General features: G+C 50.1%; 1 protein-coding gene across 1 annotated transcript in view; it reads left to right on the top strand.

The window, feature by feature from the left end:
* The window catches only part of LOC133350698 (collagen alpha-1(XIII) chain-like), a 116,152-nt gene that overhangs the window by 21,065 nt on the left and 75,047 nt on the right, over positions 1-20,040 (top strand). The window contains exons 6-11 of the mRNA XM_061565341.1: positions 236-271; positions 8,336-8,362; positions 9,034-9,060; positions 13,339-13,365; positions 15,148-15,174; positions 19,599-19,670. Of these exons, the coding sequence (XP_061421325.1) occupies positions 15,163-15,174; positions 19,599-19,670 (84 nt within the window). The 5' untranslated portion in view covers positions 236-271; positions 8,336-8,362; positions 9,034-9,060; positions 13,339-13,365; positions 15,148-15,162. The remainder of the gene's footprint in view (positions 1-235; positions 272-8,335; positions 8,363-9,033; positions 9,061-13,338; positions 13,366-15,147; positions 15,175-19,598; positions 19,671-20,040) is intronic.

Genomic DNA, 20,040 nt, shown 5'->3' on the forward strand with positions numbered 1-20,040 from the left:
TTGCGGGTTGGTGAGGGGTGGAGGTGCCAGGATTGGTTCACATATCATGTGCTGCTGGTGTCAGACAAGGTCTCAGGACTTGGACTCGGATGGCAAACTTCGTAGTGCAGCGCGTTATCCCCTGAGTGGCCGCTTTCCTCCATATGTACATTGGCATGTCATGCGCATGTGTGTGTGGGTGTGTATTTTAAGTATTAATTTTGTTCTAACATTTTTACTCTGTTCTGTTTTTCAGGGGCAGCCTGGCTCGCGAGGTTTCCCAGGATTTCCGGTGTGTGGAAAACTCGGCAACCTGATTTAAAAGTCGTTCAAATAATGTTCCAAAATAAACCATAAGAGCAATGAAAGCGGGCCATGGGGCTCACGGGGCTCACGCTGGGGCAGAGCACTTGAGCCGGCACTCACTGCTGTGAATCCTAGATTCGAGTCCAGGTAGCCTCCCGTGATTGAAATGGGTTGTCAGGTGTAGCGGAGTTGATCATCTCATCCAATGACTGCAGGGGGAAAACATCGTGTTCAAAATTATTTTTTTTCAATCTCGGAGAATTTAATATTTTGGCTATGATTGTCACGTGACGAACACCCTTTGCAGGGCAACTAAAAGTTGTTCCCTTGCGTTGATAAAGAGGCGGATTGAAGTGACTTCAGAAGTGGTGTTCTGTCATTGCATCTGCCAGGGCCGTGCTCTGACGCGAGGTGTTTCACTGCTGTCTGCGAGAGTTTCCGAATGGAAATTTCTTCGTTCCATGGCACGATGCCGTTAGCGAAAGCAAAAAACGACTCATAAAATCAAAATCAGCAAACAACAACAATCCCTCATTTACTTTGATTTCACATCGACTAACGCCCGCCTGGTTTGTGTGTTCTTTTTGCCGTGGCACCCCAACTGACGCTTTTGCCCCTCGGCAGCTCGCGTTTGCCACCGCCTCCCTGCTGACCTGTCCGGAAATAAAACCTGAACCTGGCAAACCCCCCACGGACTCCGTTGCATTGCATCTACTACTAATGTCTGTCCTCCAGCCCCGCCGGCCGCGCGATTCTCTCGCCGGCCGGTTGCACTGGGGCACTGTTTGAGAAATCCTTCAACGTTGCCGCGGTTTTAATTTGAGTTTGAGCACCGCTAGCCCCCCCCCCCCCCCGGCACTACCCCCCCCCCCACCCCCACCACCCCACCCATTGCTCTTTGAGTGGCTGTAACATTTAAGCTCTTGGCGCTGGTGATCCTCAGGTGTTCTAATTAATTTTCTGTTGACCGAGCCAGACATTTCCATGTTGTAGGAAACAAAGCAAAGTGCTTAGGGGGCAGACCAGAAGGAAAGATCGGCCACCTTCATCATTGGCACTGCCTCGTGACAGGAATCGATCCCCTGACAGAGCTAACATTAACAACATTGGTTCTTCAACTTCAGAGCAATGGCAATTATTCTCTGTCGTGACGAAGAATCGTAGCCCAAGATGTTTGCCAAACAATGTTATGCTATAGCGTGGTATTATTAACGAAGATGGTGAGTTTCATTTTTATTTTGTTATCTGTGCTTGTGCACCACTGTCAAAAGATTTCCTTTGTGGGTTTTGGGATTTTTTTTTTATTATTTCAAAGCGCTCCGGATCATTCTTTTTGTTTTTATTGTATTTCCGTTCGTGAGCGTTTCCTGCGGTCGGTGCGATCGTTTTTTGCCGATTTATCCGCCCCGCAAGTCCACAACTCAATTCACCGATTTAACCCCCCTTCCATCCAGACATAATCCTACTGCCAGTGCCAACAGCTTACCGCAGAGGCACTCACGTCCTTTAGAAAAAATATTTCACCTATTTGTAATATCTACTGACCCATTATGCAAGAATCTCCTGAAAGCGATCATCTGAGATGGATGAGGGAAAATAACCGCAGACGTTTAAAATATTAAGGATAACATTAAAACACCAAAACGCTTCCAGGGTGCCGGTTAGGTTCCCGACTCTCCAAATGTTTGGCCGCGTGAGCTGCGTTCCGAGCGAACCGAGCCAACGGCAGATGCGAGAATCTCTGCCTGCGTTATAAAACCCGAGAAATGTTTAAACGCATTTAAGGGAAACGGATATGAATGCCTTAACAGCCACCGGCTAATGCCAAAAGTAGTCTTTAGCCTTTTTAGCGCAAACACGGGGTTTTGTCGACAAAATTCGCTTCAGTGGACATCCGGGCGGGCCCTCTAGCGGCAGAGGCAGCAGGATCAGACACGAGCCCTCGTCTTCGCCGACGTAAACCACAACGCGCGGTGCTGTGCAGGCAATACGAGCGATAGGTTCAGCGTGACGGCCTTCGCTATCCTTTATTGTCGGAGTTACGGATGGGTGGTGGGGGCGGGGTTGTTTTACTGAACATATATATGCAAACATATTGCACGCATAGGAATAGAGATGTTTTCCCGGTTGGTTATCTTCATGTCAGAGTTGCGCTGAGCATGTGCTAAAGGCCCCCCCCCCCCCCCATTTGTTCCGCTGGCTGGGAAGTGGCATCCGTGCAGCATGGGGGGGGGTGGGGGGGGACTGGCACCCATGGAGCATTTTTTAATACTTCAGAGAAAAGTTCACTTGGCCCGGAAAAAGATTAAAGCTCCGTTTCACAGCTGCGATTGAGAGATGTGTGTGTGTGTGTGTTTTTGTGCATATTTTAAGAAGCCGGGAGTGAGGCATTGGGGAAGCGGGTGGATGGTCGCAGAGCTTTAAGGGAAGAAATGTCAAACATCCATAGCGGTGCAATGCAGATGTTCAGACAACTTGTCACAATAACCCGACGATGGAGACAGCTTGAGGAGAAGCGCAGACGGTGTGATGTCCCTCCTCGCGAAATCCGTCTTTCTGTGTGTTGTGGCTCTGTCCACGTGTAAGCATCAACACTGGGGCGTGGTGTTGGCCACCCACCCCCTCGTGTGCCATGCTGGTCTTCATAGGTGCCCGCTGGCAGCACTTTTCCCCAACAGTCTGATGAAAGCTATACAAGGGACCTTTTGGCGTATTTTTAAGTCGTCGTTTTGAATTCAAGATGCGCGTGTAATATGGCGAATAGCGAGTTTAGAATAAGCATGAGCAGTCCGCTGCTGTCACGGGATATTACCAGTGCCGGATTATCCTAGTAGCAGAAGTAGCATATGCTACGGGCCCCGCAATTTCAAGGGCCCCGCGCTAAATGCTTTCAAGCTATCAATTTTGGATCAGTGATTCTGCACTTGCTCGATTACTATAGTACTAAACCGCCTTCAACTTTTATGAACGACTGAGTGTTTGAGGTTAGCGATTTGTCGTATTATCTGGGCTGTATAGCAAATGAAAAAATACAATTACTTTACTATGCAAGTACAAAAATGTGGTGTTTTAATATTTACGTGGTTTTTTTTATTTAGGGCCCCTTTATAACATATGCTACAGGCCCCGCACTAGCTTAATCCGTCACGGGATATCACGTGTGAGATGGGGAATGGACAGCGCGTGGCAGGACAAGCATGTGCATAGAGGATCCTGTTTATGCAGATTCACCGTCTGTAGTTTCAACAATGTCTTGAGTATCATCTAGGCCAGTAACTTCACACAGCCTCTCATGAAAAGCATCTGCAACGTGGTCAGTCTTAGTGTGTACCACGTGTTCTCTTAATATATGTATGTCTTTGTTTTATATCTGTGTGTGTATATGTGGGGAGCAGGAGTGTAGCAGTTAGCTTGCTGAGCTACGAACCCCGTTACCTGAGTTTGATTCCCCCTCGCAGCCAACACCAATGATGGCGAAATTAACCAGTCCATTGCCTCCCCTAGGTCGACTCAACCTCAAATAAGTACCTGGTTCGATGTGTAAATATTTGCCACTCGGGAGACAAAGGAATCCGGGCATAGTGCTGGCCCCCCACCCCCTCGTGTGCGGTGCCAGCCTTCATAGGTGTTCGTCTGTTGTTAAGGCTATACGGGGGGTCTTTGCTTGCTATGTTTGTACATCTATTTGTGTGTATTAGTTTATAATGTGTGTGTTTGTGTTTATATGTCTGTTATTATTTACGAATGCAAGTTCATTATTAATCCAAGTGCGTTTCCTAGCCATGTGCAACAATATCAGCAATCAGTATGTCAACATGTTACGGAGCCCTCCACTAGGTTGAGGCTGGAGCCTTAAATGAGTAGCTGATGGCAGTACACTGCTGGACGACGGAGGCCCTCGTTCAGCAGCTGTCTGCCCAACGTGCTGGGCATGTTCACGTTTCCATCTCATTACCGGTCATCCTCGCAACAGCGGCTTTTCGCTGGCCATCGAACAGAGATGTGCTTCTGCGGCCGTCTGGAACGCTCTCTCTCTTCCGACGTTAGGAAGCCACTGGAGCTATGCACTTTTAAATCTAGATTGAAAACTAATTTCTTTAGAACTGCTTTTTGGTGTTTAGTTTGTTGTCCTTCCACCGCACCTCCCGATAGCGCGGTTTGCTATGTACGGTGCGAAAGTAGTTGAACACGCATACAAATGTACTTCTCTCCATGTTAGTCCCAACGCGGATGGCTGCGGGATCAGCGTGTGTGCGCGCGCGGGTATTTGTTTGCTACAAATCTTGGCGCGTGTTGGGGGGGGGGGGCATGGCGTTGCGACGCTCTTGAAGCTTGACAGTGCTCCCCGTATTGCTTTAGCACGGAGCGGAGTCAAACGCCGCCAATTATGGCACGCACAACAACGCGCATGCCCGTGTGCGTCTGCTGTAATCGTTTACCATTGCGTGTGAGCTGTGTTTATCCGTGTTGTTGTTTTGCTGGCAGGAGTTTGCAGTGCCGGACATGCTGGCTGAGCGCTGTTCGTGTCAGGGCTCTGTCGGTGTACGCAAGTGTGTGCGTGCGCGTTCATGGGGAGCGGTAGCGCAGTGGTTAGCACGCTACACTTCGAAACCGGCGACCCAAGTTCAAGTCCCACTCACAACCAATAACAGTGGCAAATGTTTGATCTGCTGGAGTGTGTAAATTTCAGCACTGGGCAGACAAAGGCGGCCGTGCTGTGCCGGCCTTCATAGGTGCTCGCTAACAGCCCTTGTCCCAACAGTCTGTTACAGGCTACACGGGGGGGCTTTGTCTTTGGGGAGTGCTATCAGAGTGTCAAACGCACTGTGCTACAAACCCAGAGGGCCGAATGCTATTCCCAGTCATGGCTAATATCAGTGGCAATTGATGTCTGAACTGGTCCTGGGTCTCCCCTAGGTCGACTTAACCTGAAATTAGTACCTGGTGCGGTGTATAAGCATCAGCACTGGGCCAAAACGAGATGGCTTGGTGTGGTGCCAGCCACACCACCTCCCCGTGCACAGTATCAGTCTTAGCAGATGCCAGCCAACAGTTGCACTGTTCTATAGCTCTAAGCAGGGGATCGTCATCTCTGTGTGTATGCACGTGTGTATAAAACGTTTAAACTATCAAGTACGTGTGATACTGGATGTACCACCCAATTGTGCACCAATGTCAGCCTGCTCACTAACGCTATTGTGCCCCAACAGTATTATACAAGGCTGAGCGAGGCATCTGGCGTGGAAAAGAGGATTTAATTACTTTATAATGATATATGATTATCTCTGGGAGACATTAGTTTGAGCTGTGTTTTGCCGAATGTTGTTCTTTAACGGCTTTGAGACATTTCGCATAAAGATGTAGCCTGCTTGGAGGGTCTTGGCCCGTTGCCACAATTGCTCGGGAAATTGTCATAATTAATGCTTTGGGGCATTAACTCGTTAATTTAAGCCCCGTGGGAATAAGTAATGGTTTGACATTACGTCTGGGCACTTTCTATCCTTTTCCTGGAGCCTTCTTACGATGTGCTGTGTCTGTCTCATCGTAGGCTTACAGCGGCAATGGAAACCCTTGAAACGGATATCTTCACATTTTATTCAATCTTGATTTGAAGCTTTCGTGACTGCAGGAATCCATACTCTGTGGTTCTTTCGGTAAAGTCACGTAGATAGAAAATTAATAGGGCACGACGTTTCGGTCGCAACACAAGCAACCGTCATCAGGTGTGAAACAAACACAGCAGGAAAACTGCTGACGTCAGCAGTTCACACAATACCAGTGGTTTCCCATTTTTTTATGTTTTTACTAAAGGCGTAACTGCCTGGTCAGATTCTCGAACACAGTTGAGCAGTGGAGGGAGCAAGGGGGGGGTGCCACCTAATAATAATATGGATGTGGGGGCAGCCATATCCATGTTATGGAGCGGCACCCATGTCCACACCCTCGGCATAAAGCTCCACGGGTTAAACGAGACCGTGAGAGCAGAATGTGCAGGATCTGACAGCAGGGCGAGGAAGAGTGTGGTGCTGTCAACAGCTTTGCCCGTAATGGCCGTACAGACCCAGTTACCCTGAACTTGAGTGCCACCACAGCCACCCTGGGGAGGCACCTCTGAATGTGGGGTGCATATGGGAAAACATGCCCACTCCGCCCCCCCACCCACAGGCCTACCCGTCCCCATGGAATGAACCCTGTGCCCCCGGGACTTGCTCGCTTGTGTGGTGGTTGGCAACTTGGCTGTGCAAATAAGCAACGCGTCGGCTGGAACAGCGTGCATCTGGGAATTCCCGCGGTAGCGTGGCGGAAATGCGGGGTCAGTTTGGACGTGGGCGCCCACAGAATTGGGAAGGAACGCGAGAACAAACGACCAAAGTTGTGATGAATACCCACTGGGCGCTTGAGGTTGGACTCCCCGCGAGGGCCTTGCCCAACCTGGGAACCCCCCTTGCGAACAGGAGACGGGCAACAGCAGCCACTAAACGCATAATAAACTGTTTATGCACGCGGGACGAAACACGAACCCGCACACGTGCCACCCACCTGCACGTACTCGGCTTGTGGCACCAGTCTGCGTGTGCGCACGTGTGCGTGCGTGTTTGAAAATAATGTAAGAGTGTGGCGAGCGGTGATGCGAAGGGTGGACGGTATTCCCGCTTCCGGCCAACATCAGCGGCGAATGATTGAGAACTTTGTCAAGGCCTCGCCTAAGTCAAATTTGTCGTAAACGAGTAGCTGCTACGGTGTGTGTACATCAGCACCGCGGAAAGACAAAAGATGGTCTTGGCTTGGTGCTGGCCACACGTGCCTCTTCGACCTGCGTACCATGCCAGCCTTAATAGGTACTCGCTAAGGGCACTTGACCCCCAACGATCTACGACTCGACGTGGGATCTGCATTTGAACAAACGCCGTGGTGGCGAGATGTTAACTACCTCACCTGGTATACAGGAGGTCGTGGGTTTGATACCAACCCTGAAGCCTGTAGTTTTGGAGTTTGTATGTCTCTCTCCCCGTGGTCTTTCTCCACATTTAAAAACACGCGTTTAGAGTATTTGGCGACTAAACTTTTTTACATGATAAGCCACTTCATTTGTGGCCAGGTCACTTCTGAAATCGAGCTCTATAGCTCAGTGGGCCTTTAGTGTAATGTAGCGTTATGCACAAGCGGAGGTTTTAGTCAATTGTGCATTGATGATGTAATCTGTTATGAATGCAACTGGGCTCTCTGACCAGGCCGTTACGAGAGAAATCACTTCTCGCTGCCAGAATAACCAATCCTGTTCATATTTGTTTTATGTTTTACTTGTACGTGCGGTCACGGCATCAGCAGTGACTAACTCCAAAGTGCACGATATAAATACACCCACACACACACTTTACATACGTAGCCAGTATGTGTGTGTGTGTGTATGATGATTGCGCACATCGGATTGTTGAATGAAAGGATAATTCACGTGGCTTTAATTCCAACGACTACGCAGTGTTTACGGCATCGCCAGGGCATAACCGATCGTGTTTAGCCATGGGCATGGAGGGAGGGGGGAGGTTGTTTAGAGTTGGAAGGGTGGGAGGGGTTTCGGGGGGGAGGGTGTGTAGGAGAGAAATTGGGAGGGGAGACCCCCCTTTCTGCCCGCCTGCCCCCCAAACGCCGGATGTAACGAGCAGCTCCGCGTGCACCCCCCCCCACCACCCCCTGAGCTGGTGGCAGGCACACGCCACCACCGAAGCAGCTTTTCGGCGACCGATGCATTATTTCGCGAGAGACGAGGACGGCCCTTCCTCTTCCCCTGGTTCTCCTGCCTCACTCCTAACCTCCGCTGGCTTTGCTGCTCTACCTGTCGCTCATTTGTTTCCGTTTCCGATCACCTGTCACTTTCGCCCGATTGTCTATGCTCAAGCTAATGTCCCCCCCCCCGCCCCCCCCCCCCCCGTAATTGTTTGCAGTTGCTCTGTTGAAGCGTCTGTCGTGTTTTTCGCTGTTCCCCGTTTCCCGTTATAATTCTCGCGTGTGTTTGTGTTTTCTCTCTCTCTCTCTTTGTCGTTTGTTTTAGGGCCCAATTGGACTGGATGGAAAGCACGTACGTCAAATATCTCGGCTGCACAGAAGCATAATTGTTTTAACTTTCGATTGTTAATGTAATGGGCGTGCATGTTTAGGTCTGGCTTTTGTACAACAGAATTAAATCCACGGTATTTATACTAGGATTGTTTTAGAGTTTGTGATGGCGCTGTGTGTTTAGTGGACTCGGCCAGGATAACCCCGGCGACTTAAGTTCGATTCACAGCCACGGCTAACATCAGTGGCGAGTGATATTTGAACTGGTGATGCCAAACCCTCCACCCAATCCCAAACTGCCAACTCTCCCACCCTCTTCACCAGTCCGTACTGACCCGCATGGTGAAGTATGGTCAAACTGACCGCCAAGACATGGGGGAGACATTCACCCACCAGTGGATTGATGCAGGGCAGTTGTATATTTATTATGAAAAGTATTCAAACTATGAATACTTAATAAAATATGCAGCGTTCTCAAACAAATGTTGCCGTACTTAGACTATTTTAAACTGTTTTATTTTAACTAAATTCACAAAAAATGTTTAAGTACGTATAAGCAAAGAAGAGGAATTTACATTTATTAAGCAATTGCATGCAACTGCATCTCGCTGGTTTCATTTACAGCTCTGTGATAAATATTCCAATGCCTCGAGTGATTATTCATAGCCCCTTCCCCGCTGTTTATGTTCGCAGGGTCAGCCGGGTACCAAAGGAGAGCTTGTGAGTTGTCTTTTAGTCATCTCGGTCACTACCGCCACCACCACCGTCACCTCCACCACCGCCACTACTGCCACCACCGCCACCACTGCCACCACCATCGCCGCCACCGCTGCCACCGCCACCACCGTCACCGCCACCAACCGCCACCAACCGCCACCACCGCCACCGTCACCATCACCACCGCCACCGTCACCATCACCACCGCCACCACCGGTTTCCCCCACACTCTCACATGGTCCACTGTTTTGAAGCAAGAGTAATAGTGACTGTGTCCACCGCACAGATGGCTCAGAGAAGTCGGACTCTAACAAAGCGACAAGAAGCGACGCCTTTGAATGCGCGTGCACGGAAAAGCAAGTCGACAGTTTGGAATAGAACGTTGCGGGAAAACGTCGACGAAGTCAGAAAGATGAGGTTACAATCTGAGAGACACGTGTGAGGATCGGAGGAGGATAGGATTAAGCAACTTGCAGGCTGGGAATAGAACATGGTGGGAAAGCATTGCAGGGGTCGTGATGGGAGGGACACGTGTGCAGAATAGAGGAGGGCAGGTTACCAATGTGAGCATTGGATTGGCACCCTGTGATTGGGGACCAAGGGAAAAATCTAATGCCAGATGGCAGTGTTGATGATGATGATGATGAGACTGTAAGTATGTTTACTGCACAACAGTTATGGGATCCATTAGCAATGGATGGCCACATAGGGTGCGAAAGAAGTTCAACATACACACATATGTTGGCCGTGATGACCTCTTCACCTCGACCTTGATGTGGCCCATGCATCTCTCAGTTTGGCGCCAATGTCACCCATGTTCGCCGTGCACTCATTAGACAGCCCCGAGGCTGTGTTGAGGCGGCCAATGGGAGAACACGTGACGAATCGAGCTCAAATTGGCAAACTCGCGGAAACGACTTCGATAGAAACCAACTTCAAACGCTGCCACACCGAGTGACGCGCCGCAGCCAACCTTTTGCCGTAACCACTTTGCGGCAGGCTAATAACAGTGCCGTATACAATAACACGATAGTAACGATGGTCAATCACAAACCCCCCACCGCACGCAGCACGCTATCCCTCCGGGTCTCAAATAGCTGTTTTTCCCCAAGAGACGTATGCAACAACAAAAAAGTTCAACATCTTCCTGCAATACATAAGCAAGTAAAAAACAAATCGTGGCGGCCCCGGCGTTGATTGTCGGAGCGGTGACGATGATTAGAGCCGCGCTCCTCGGTTCCGCGAGCCGTGACAGAGGCGCTGATGCTCTTAGCCGCTTTGGGTTTCCGATCGCGCCGGTGACGGATGCTCGGCAAGCGGCCACCGTGGGTGGCACACAGAGAGACGATGGACGCTCAGAATTCGCCAGCCAAATCTGGGCGCGCGGCTCAACCGTGTCGTCTCATCCCTGGCTCAGTCTTGGCTCAGTCGTGGGGCGTCCATCGCTGTGCGGTTTCAGGTGCCCTTCTGCACGCGGCCTTGCCCTGCGTGGTACAGAAGAGTGTCTATGTTAATTGGTGACTGTATACGTTGGCATTTTGCAGTAATGATCTGCTTCGTGTATTGGGTGAAACGGTGGCGCAGTGCTTATTGACGCATTGGGCTACAAACCTGAACACCTGAGTTCGACTCCCAGCCACGGCTAATGACGGTGGCCAGTGATATTCAACCCGTTATTGTACCCCATGGCTGACAGAGTGTTGGAAGGCCTTCATCCAGCAGTGGATTGTTAAATCCCTGAATATCTGCATGCAGCTGGGTGGCTGTGTTGTTTATTCTTGGATTTATTTTCATAGCATTGCGATTCAAATCAATAATTAATTATTTACAGGCATTAAAGAAAATCCCGCTGCTGGATGAAGTCTTCGCCAAGCTGTGTCAGTAATGGGGGGGGGCGGGTTGTATGACCATACTTCACCACACTGATAAGTGCGGGTTGGTCAACAACACTGCTAATCGCAACTCCAAATAACACGGTTGGCTACGTACGGTGCAAAAGAAGTTCAACATACATACAGCAAGCCATTTCAAATGTCATTGGGCAAAATGCCATTGGGCAATGTCAGATCTGAGTATCAGAGCGTTGGGCAGGGTTAGGGAGTAGGAGGGTCGTCCAATTATCGTTTTGCAAGAAAACGCGAGATCCGGGCTCGAGCCATGCCCCCTGTACCAGCGGAGCCCTTTTGGGGCCCGACTCGTGCCCTCCCGCACGAACAGCAGCCCTTGAAGTTGGCCCAAGAAAGGCGCTGAAATTGTTGGGCGGGGGGGGGGGTTAAAGAAAGAATTATCAAGGGGGACGAAAAGCAATTAATGTTGTTTTTTTTCGAAAAAAACAAGAACCCACATCAAATGTTGGTTTTAGAGTTGACCTCGTGACCCCTATACAGCACAGCTCTGCCAGAGCCATTCGTTGAAATTCCCGCAACTCTGTGTCACTGTATTGTTATCGTTAGGCAGCTAGTAAACAGTCGTAATGGGCAGGGCAAACATATACGGAGTGGTCCAGTGAGCAAATACAATACGGGCTTGATGAACAGCTTGATGAAAAGAATTGCAGAGCAAATTAAGTGCCTGCTGCATTCCTGCAACACGGATTAAGGAACATGTTGGAACATCACACGGCTTGCATCCAAAACAATGTTGCATTAATGAAAGACTGCAATCATCATCATCGTCATCATCGCCCAGATTGCTCGGAGGTCTGAGTGCTTGTGACATCTTGCACAATAAGCCTCCATCTCTCATGATCTCGTGCCAGCCTTGACGCATTCACCGCAGTCATTCCAAGCATCGCTCTCGCACCATCTACCCAACACATCTTCTGCATCTTTTCTCCACGTCTTCTTTAAATCATCCCCTCCCTTCCCTCGATCACCTCAATTTTGTAGACCATTATTTGCTCCGTGACCCAAGCATTTTTTCTCAGTCTTCTAACAAGGAATTCCAGCCCAAACTATATTCTACAACACCCAGGGCATTGGTCTTCTACTAGAAGTCCAGCTGACTTCTAGTCGTCTTTAATTGCACCACACCGCTCAAAACTTTGAAACCTTTACGGTCACGTTTGTTAAACACCCAACATAGGAAACGCGTTCGGAAACGCCAGCGATCGCATCATTTTCAACGTTGTCGCCCGTAGAATAGATTTCTCTTTACAAATGGGTGTCAGCGCAATCACCGCCCCCCCCCCCCCCCGCCCGTAGCCATTCCACTCCATCTCCTAGCAGACGGCCACAGGGGGCGTAACCCCGAGGTTCTGGCTAAAATCCACCGCGGGTCAATCAAATCTGCTCTGGCCAAAATATCCGCTTGCTCGTCAGTTCTCGAAATCCCCTCTTCCCCCAACACAAACGAGACCGAGCATCGTCGCCTAACTTGTGCGTTTCAGCAAAAAACTTTCCAGCTAAAATATAATTTAAGGAAAATAAATATATTTTTAAAAATGCAACATTCTAAGGAAAACGGGTCATCATTTCCATGCAGCGCACGCGTGGAACCAGCAGCACTTGCAAAACGCACACGGAATGGCCGGGCCTCTCTCGCGATGGCGCCATCAGCGCTAGCGAGGAATATTTATCGGGCGATTGCAAGCCGGAATGGAGCCGAGTCTGGCCAAAATGAAGCCCACGTCTGGCTGGACGTCAGTCTGGCCCCACCGGCCCACTGGGGGGGGGGGGAGGCGCAGGGGGAGCCCGCCGGTGTCGGAGGTCTGGCCGCTGGCCCGGGGCTCAACAGCCCTCGCCGGCACGGAGCGCTGGCCCCCCGTGGGACTCCAGCCGCCTGGGGGCCCGCTCGACCCCCTCGAGCCTGTTTCGTATCTTTACGGGAAATTCGAGCTCAAAAAAACTTAACGCATACGTGCGCAAAAACGCACGCAGCTTTGATGTTGCGCTGGAAGCCGTGCGGTTTTGTTTAAATTTGTCAAATTGAATGCGATCGCATTTACTTACTGGCTAAAATTGTCCGAAGATGTTGAGCGTGGAGAGCGTGTGGTGACCGGCTCTAAATGCCGGCCCATATTTTGCCGGAACGAAAAGCAGGATTTTTGCAGCCAGCCCTCTAGGTGAAAGCAAATCAAGGGCGACGTGAAGGTTCGTGTTTTAGCACCGATTGTGACACTAAACGGTGGCATTTCTCGTCCCTCGGCGGTCGAGGAAAGGGTCTGCTGGCCGCATACACGGGGGGGCTGCGATCGCGAGGTTGGGGGTGTCTGTTTGTGCAACTACGGTCAAGTGAAAAGCAAAGTGTTCGCTTGACCGCTTGTTTTAATTTTCTTTTCAGGGGCCTGCTGGTCCAAAAGGAGATAAGGTACGAACTGCTCTGGGGCTCCTCCAAGCCCCCCCCCGCCCCGTGCACGCATGAGTGCACATGGAAACACGTGCATTTCTGGTCACCCTTGGCACAATTTTAATTCCATCAAATAAAACAAATGTATCTGTTAATTTCTAAAAACTTTTTCTGAAGGGGTAGCTGTTGGGGTATAAAGTTTGCCGTTGATCCGTCTGGCCTGATGTTTTCATCTTTGCCGCCGTATAAGCCAGACACCGGGGGCGCTCTGCGCCAAATTTATTCACGTGTGAACTCCACATCGGCAGGCTCTAAGCCGGCGCACATCCGTCACGTCAGATTCATACGATCTCGCGGGTGCCCTCAAAGGAAAGTAATACAATACCGATCCGCCATGAGCTGCAAGTGCACGCTAACGCAACATAATTTCTATTTTAAAAAAACAATCTCTCCCGAAAATAGTCTTGCCCGCTTGATTGGTTGGGCAGTGATCCAGGGATGCGTAACCCCGGTGTCATCAGCACCTTCAGATCAAAAAACAACCGATGCAGACATGCAGCGTAGATTGTATCCGTGCCAATAAATCCAAATGCATTTTCCTGCACACGCTGATTAATGACCCCTCATGAATCATCGCCCATAACGAAATCACCAGGGACGCACCATCTCGTCAAATCTTGGAAGCTAATCATGGTTGAGCCTGGATAGTGCTTAGATGGGTAACTATCATGGACAAACGTTGTTTTTAGGCGGCTACAGGGCCACATTGTGTGCAGCAGAGAGGCAGTGCAGAAAACTGCAAATTTGTTGCTGTACTCGTATGCTGCCACGTGCATGTTCCCCCCACCTTCACCAACCCGCATCGTGACCAGCGTGGTGAAGCTTGGTCAAATGACCTCCACGGCCAACAATGCCATGGCAGAGTTCTCATCCAGCAGTGGACTGACTCGAAGGGGGGTGACGCTCAAATTCAAAGTTGCTATTTTCGAGATCACGGCCTCCTGGTGGTATTCGTTTGCCGTTGAATCGAAACCACTGGTCAACGGAGTCAAAAAATGCGATGCAGTATATAGGTATAGGCATGGTAATAAGCCGGCTACCGGCAACCAAAATGACAAGAAGAGCAATTTTTTTCCAAGTCGGTAAAAAGAAAATCTATATTTCAAAAGCCGCAATGCACGTGAATACGAGACACGGTCCTTAATGAATAATGTCACAAAGGTCACAAAGGAGGCCTTAAAGAGCCGCAAGTTGCCGAACCCTGTGGTATAAGCGCATATGCTGAGAAGGAAGGGGATTGTGTTCTGAGCAACTTGTAAATGTGAGACAGAGTAGTAGGCTGGCAGATGCAGCTGTTGACTTTAACACCAAAAGTAACAACTTGAAAGGTGTGGGGCCCAGAAAGCTGAAATGCATATAGCGTGACACCCCACTGTACATGAATACAGATGTACAGTACAATGAATCATTGCGGTAGTGCATCGCTTTTCGGACACAGCGAATCACTTTTAAGTTGAACTATGTGGCATGGGACAGATTCCATCCAATCACGGTCACGGTCATGATGATGCGACTGCGAAAAACTTCACGCCAGAATCGCAACACACTCCACGAGCAGCTCTTGATTAAGATACACAAATCAGGTTTTTTTTTACTACGATGGAAAGTTATCGAATTTCAAACAAAAAAGGGGCAATTTAAAATTTGGAATAAACCGAGATATTTCTCCCCCTTTTGATGTCCATTTTAACTCTCCGCCCGTCGTTTTCCACCACTTCACACAATGATCTCCTTCTTTTGCAGGGCGACCAGGGTGACATGGGCGCGAGGGTAAGGTGGAATCGAGGCACCGGCCCGCAGCTGTTTTAATTACGCACGGCTTTTTGAGCCTCGAGATACTAACATTAAAATAACAGCCGTGTGGTTTTTTTTTTCTACTTCAACTTGCCTCCTTTCGGCTCTGGTGGGGTGAGCAGAGAGAGGGTTGGGGGGGGGGGGAAACGGAGAGCTTGGCTCCACTGCACTTGCTATTTTGTTTGATTTCGTGCAGCCCAGAAGTGGCAGCGAGAATTCCGATCCGTCACTTAATTCGCTGCTGACATAATCTGCAAAAGAGGAATGCGGCAGAAGCCAGCAGAGCGCCCAGAACAAACAGAAGCGGGCGTCAATTACGCCGCGCGCATGTGGATCTTGTCTGCGGCTCGCGGAGGATTTTATATTTTTCTTTTCTCCAAATTTGCTGCCAAATTTCCCCAAAACAAAGAGAGAAGAGGTGCAGCCCGCGGGTTGCCGTGGTGAGGCCCCGGAGAGTCCCACCCCCCCCCCCCCCCCCGGTCGGTGGCAGTTTGTCTGGTGGCCGGGCCCTGGTAACCACTCGTCCGTGTGGCTGTTTGCGGTCGAGTCAGACGCGAACAGGCGTCGTGGGGAGTTGGGTTTAGCAGCATCTGCGCTGTTCCACCGCGATTGTACCCGAGCTGAAATGCCGCTGTCGCTTACACAATTCGTCTCACTATTTACCATCCCTGAAGCTACGCAAAAGTTTAACGTGCGCAATAATGGCCTCGTTATGAAAAAAAAATGCTGTTACCGTAATTTAAATAGTTTGCAGCACGGTGGTTGATGCTAAATGAAAAGGAGCCTTATTAGAGATTAAAGCTTCCCAGAAGGCCAGACAGCGAGGGACATCCATTTACCGTTAAACCGTCTGGCTCGCTGTCCCAAATAGGTTCGCTTCATGGCCCCGGGTTAAGCCAAATGCCTAGGCTAGACAAACAGATGAGGTTTCTGTTTAAAATCTCTAAGTAGCATCGGAAAACTGCCCTTTGCTGCCATTGCCGGCCCAAAATCTGTAACGCGAGCGTGGCTTAAATGAGGGCGGCCCTTTAAATGAAGGCTGGGCCAGTGCAGAGGTGAAGGGATTGTGATCGTGTGTCGACCCTCCTCAAATCCGATCACCTCTCGCCCAACTTAAGAACCCTCAAGCCCCTTTCGGCCTCAGCCCCTCAGATCTTGACGGCTGCCAGAACACTGATGACAGGCTTTGCTAGCATTTATTTTGGAGAAAAAGAAAAAAAGCTTCTTGGCAAAAATAAAATTCAAAGCGACTTTGCAAAACAATGCCACCTACGACTAGTGGGGCAGCATTTGACTTTGAGCGAGGCTTTGATCAGAGTGACCGGTGCAGTAGGCCGTGTTGGATTTAATCGTTCCTGAGCGAACCTCGCCCGTGCCACCCACGACAAGCGATCCAGACGATAGCACTGCCTCTAGCGCCCAGGGGAGATCTGTGGGCACGGTACATAGGCTGTGCAAGGGCATGGGGCCGAGGCAATGCATAGTACAGGGCCCAGGCAGTCGCAGGGTACAGGGCCCAGACGGCCAAGGCCACAGGGATCCTGTTCGCTTGAGGCCTGTGTAAAGCTGTCTTCGGCCCAAACTGCAGCTGCTCTTGATGTTCTTGAATAATTTCTGGCCGAACAAAAAAAAATGCCAAACCCACATTCCATCAATTGATAAAGGAGTAAATGGAGCCATGGCGTTAAAAATGAAACCAGTTTTTTTTCTCAGAAAATACTTTGTTGCCCTAGACCTAACATATTGCTTCGTGATTGAATTACGTAATGATGAATTGTGTCTGAGCTTGCATAACTTTCGTTTTTTCTTAACAATTAACGAACAGTTGCTTTTTTTTCTAACGTGATAAATAGGGACCTGGATTTTAAGTGATGAATCAATGTCCAATGTAAGCAACAACAAAAAAGGCAAACGCATAACGAAAACATCACAGAAAATCCGAGGGCCCCAGTGATGAATAACCAAAGCCCGTGTGATGATGTGTGTTTGCATGCCTCACCCATGTTTTGCTGTGCGTTGTGATGTGTTTTTCCCCCCCAACCCCACAATCCCCTCTCCTGCTCATGGCTTTGTCGCGTCACGCGACAGGGCTTACCGGGGTTACCGCCCACACACAGCCATCTTCTGCACAGTAACCAGATCCACATGAAGGTCCGTGTTCCGGGGGGGGGGGGGTTTGGTCATGGGACGGTTTAAGTGCGTGCACACCTTTGGCTTGGGCCACCGCCCCACGCAAGCACAGGTCACGGCACCGCGGCTGGGCCAAGAGCCACTCGCAGAACCTTTGAGTGATATTTTTCCCCAATAAAATTTGGCTACTTGGTTCGTTCAGAAACACTGGGAAATTGCTTGCGGGATTGAGCAGTGGGTTATTTGTTTCTCTTTTCTGCGAATGGACTCTCTATCACTCCGATTGGCCACTTGGGAAAATTTATTGTTTTCAAATCGAGCCGTCTGAGACTCTTTTGGGCTGCTTGTGGCACCACTTCTACGCCATAATTCTGTCTGCCCGTTTAGTGCGGTAGCTGTGAGGCAATAGCTTCTGTTAATAAAATGCAATTATGCAATTTCGATTTGTAAGGCAATCAAATATGACCCAGTTTTTCATCGGTAATGTATTTTCTAAGCCAAAACGATCATCATAAATTGTACCATAGAATTTAAAAACTATTTTCCCCATGCAACAAATGTTGGGCCCCAAAAAAACGCATTTACTTATTTTAACAAATTGACGAATCAAAGAATACAAAATCCACCTCCGTTTTACCACCCACCCACATCGCGGTGGCCGGGCGGCAGACAAAATTTGCGCGTTTGGCGAAAGCCCAGTGACCTGTGTTTAAGTGGTCGTTGGAATCCAGCCATTTCTGTCTGGACCCTGTCAGCGCAGGGGGTCGGCCTCGGTGGCCCCTCGCCCCCCCCCCCCCGTTCCATCTCGGGTTCCATCCGAGACGCGCACAATGGGAGTTTGCCAAGAAAACTGATGACCTCGGCCAGGCTGCCCCGGACAGAGCTCTGCCTCGTTTTAACCAGGGGGTTTCACTGGCCCAGCTTGTCTCGGGCGAAGGTTGGACTCCCCAGCCAAGCCTACGGCAGACGATAAGGAGATCCGTTGACGTTGGGCAGGAGACCAAATGAAGTGGGCGATGGTCAAGATTTTGGCGAAGAGGCCGTGTCGTTCGGACCAGGAGGTTGGCTCCTTAGGATGAGGCCTGCGTGTTTGCTCGCTGCAAACATAGAGCACATTTCTTGAAAACTAAAGAGGCAGTCCCCTATCACAACGACGCAAGCCACAGTTGGAATTTTACATTTATTATTCTCGGGAATTGTAACTTTTTTTGCCCACTCCCTTGCATTCTCAGCGATCTCGGCTCGTTCCACCACCAGACATACGGAGGTCTTGCCAGACAGCCCGTCTGACTGGCTGCATTTTGCAAGCAGCGAGGCGTTAATTAGAGGAATAATTGGCGGGACAGGGGTACATGGAATACATCACCGCGCTTGTCTTTCGCTCGGAGGCGAGCGTGATTTTTAAATCTGTCCGCGGACATGAAGAATTATGAGAGCTTTGAACATGCTGTTACTAAACTGCGCCTATTTTTTCATGTTCATCCAGTCTCCTTGTCTTCTCTACTTTAAACTTGAGGTGATCAGCGTCTTGGCCAAATCTGATTGTGCGCTCAAACAGCCCGGGAGTCGGAATCCACAGGTAATCTGGGCAGCCAATCAAAACACAGGTAATCTGGGCAGCCAATCAAAACACCGACAAATACAGGCGCCCGGAAATTAAAGAGGAAGCTGGAGACCAAATTGATGTGTGGAGTAGGAAAAGTTTTGCTTTCTCCTCCTCCTCCTGCTGCTCACGCTTCTTCGTCTCGTTCTCCGTCTCCCCATGGCGGAGGCGCGTGAATAACGCGCGCGCCTGCCAAAAACACGTGCCAGCGAAGGAGGGGGGGGGGGGTGAGAAAATATGAAACGAACATAATTCTGTAAAAGTGGGAGCTGCTTTCCCCCCCCCACCCCCCACTGCCTCTCTCAACACTGAGGGGATATCAATCACGGCACATTACCGTCTAATTTATGTTCCCTGAAGATTTGTCTAAGGTGCCGACGGTAATCATACGCACCTGTGAGGGTAGCGCTGCATGTGGGACAGGTAACGGTAATTCCGGCACTGAGAGGCGGGTTTGTTGTTTCGCACCTGGATTCCGATTTCCAGACGATTGTGACGTTTATCAAGTACAGGCTTTTCATCTCTCTCTTTACGGCTGTCTTTTTTTTCCCTCCCTTTTACCTTCTGCCTCTCCCGACTCTCTCCTGCCTCTGCCGTTTTTCTCCTCTCCTGCTGCCCGTGCCCCCCAATCCTTTTCGCCTGCGTGACCGACCCTCCGTCCTCTCAGCTGGTGTTTCCTCGAACGGCTTACAGCTTTCTGGCGGCCGACCAGCACATTATTAAGCGACGGATCATGAAGGTAGACTCCAGCGTGCCCACCCTCGGCTGCGCGTGGGGTCACGTTCCCCCCCTCGCCCCCACCCCGCGCCACACCGACGTCTGATCGAAGGCGCTCCGTCGCCCGCCAATGCCCCGTGCCAAAATGCGCGGTCGGCCCTCGCACCCGGCCCGCCTCCGTCCGCCGTCCTGCGATCGTGAGCAGAGCGGGCAGACGACGCGCCGCTCGTAATGTTGCCTGCTGGTCCCCGTTCTGCTGAAAGCTCGCAAATCTATCGGCGGGAGCGTGCGAGCTGCCCCGGTTTTTTGTGCGAGTTAAAATGGCAGTTGTAATCGCGAGGATTGGGAAACATTAAGCAGATGTTATGACTAAATAAATAAAGGCATGTCTA

The sequence above is a fragment of the Lethenteron reissneri genome, chromosome 34, assembly GCF_015708825.2.
Source record: "Lethenteron reissneri isolate LAM-NWPU_2019-01 chromosome 34, ASM1570882v1, whole genome shotgun sequence".
Classification (NCBI taxonomy): domain Eukaryota; kingdom Metazoa; phylum Chordata; class Hyperoartia; order Petromyzontiformes; family Petromyzontidae; genus Lethenteron; species Lethenteron reissneri.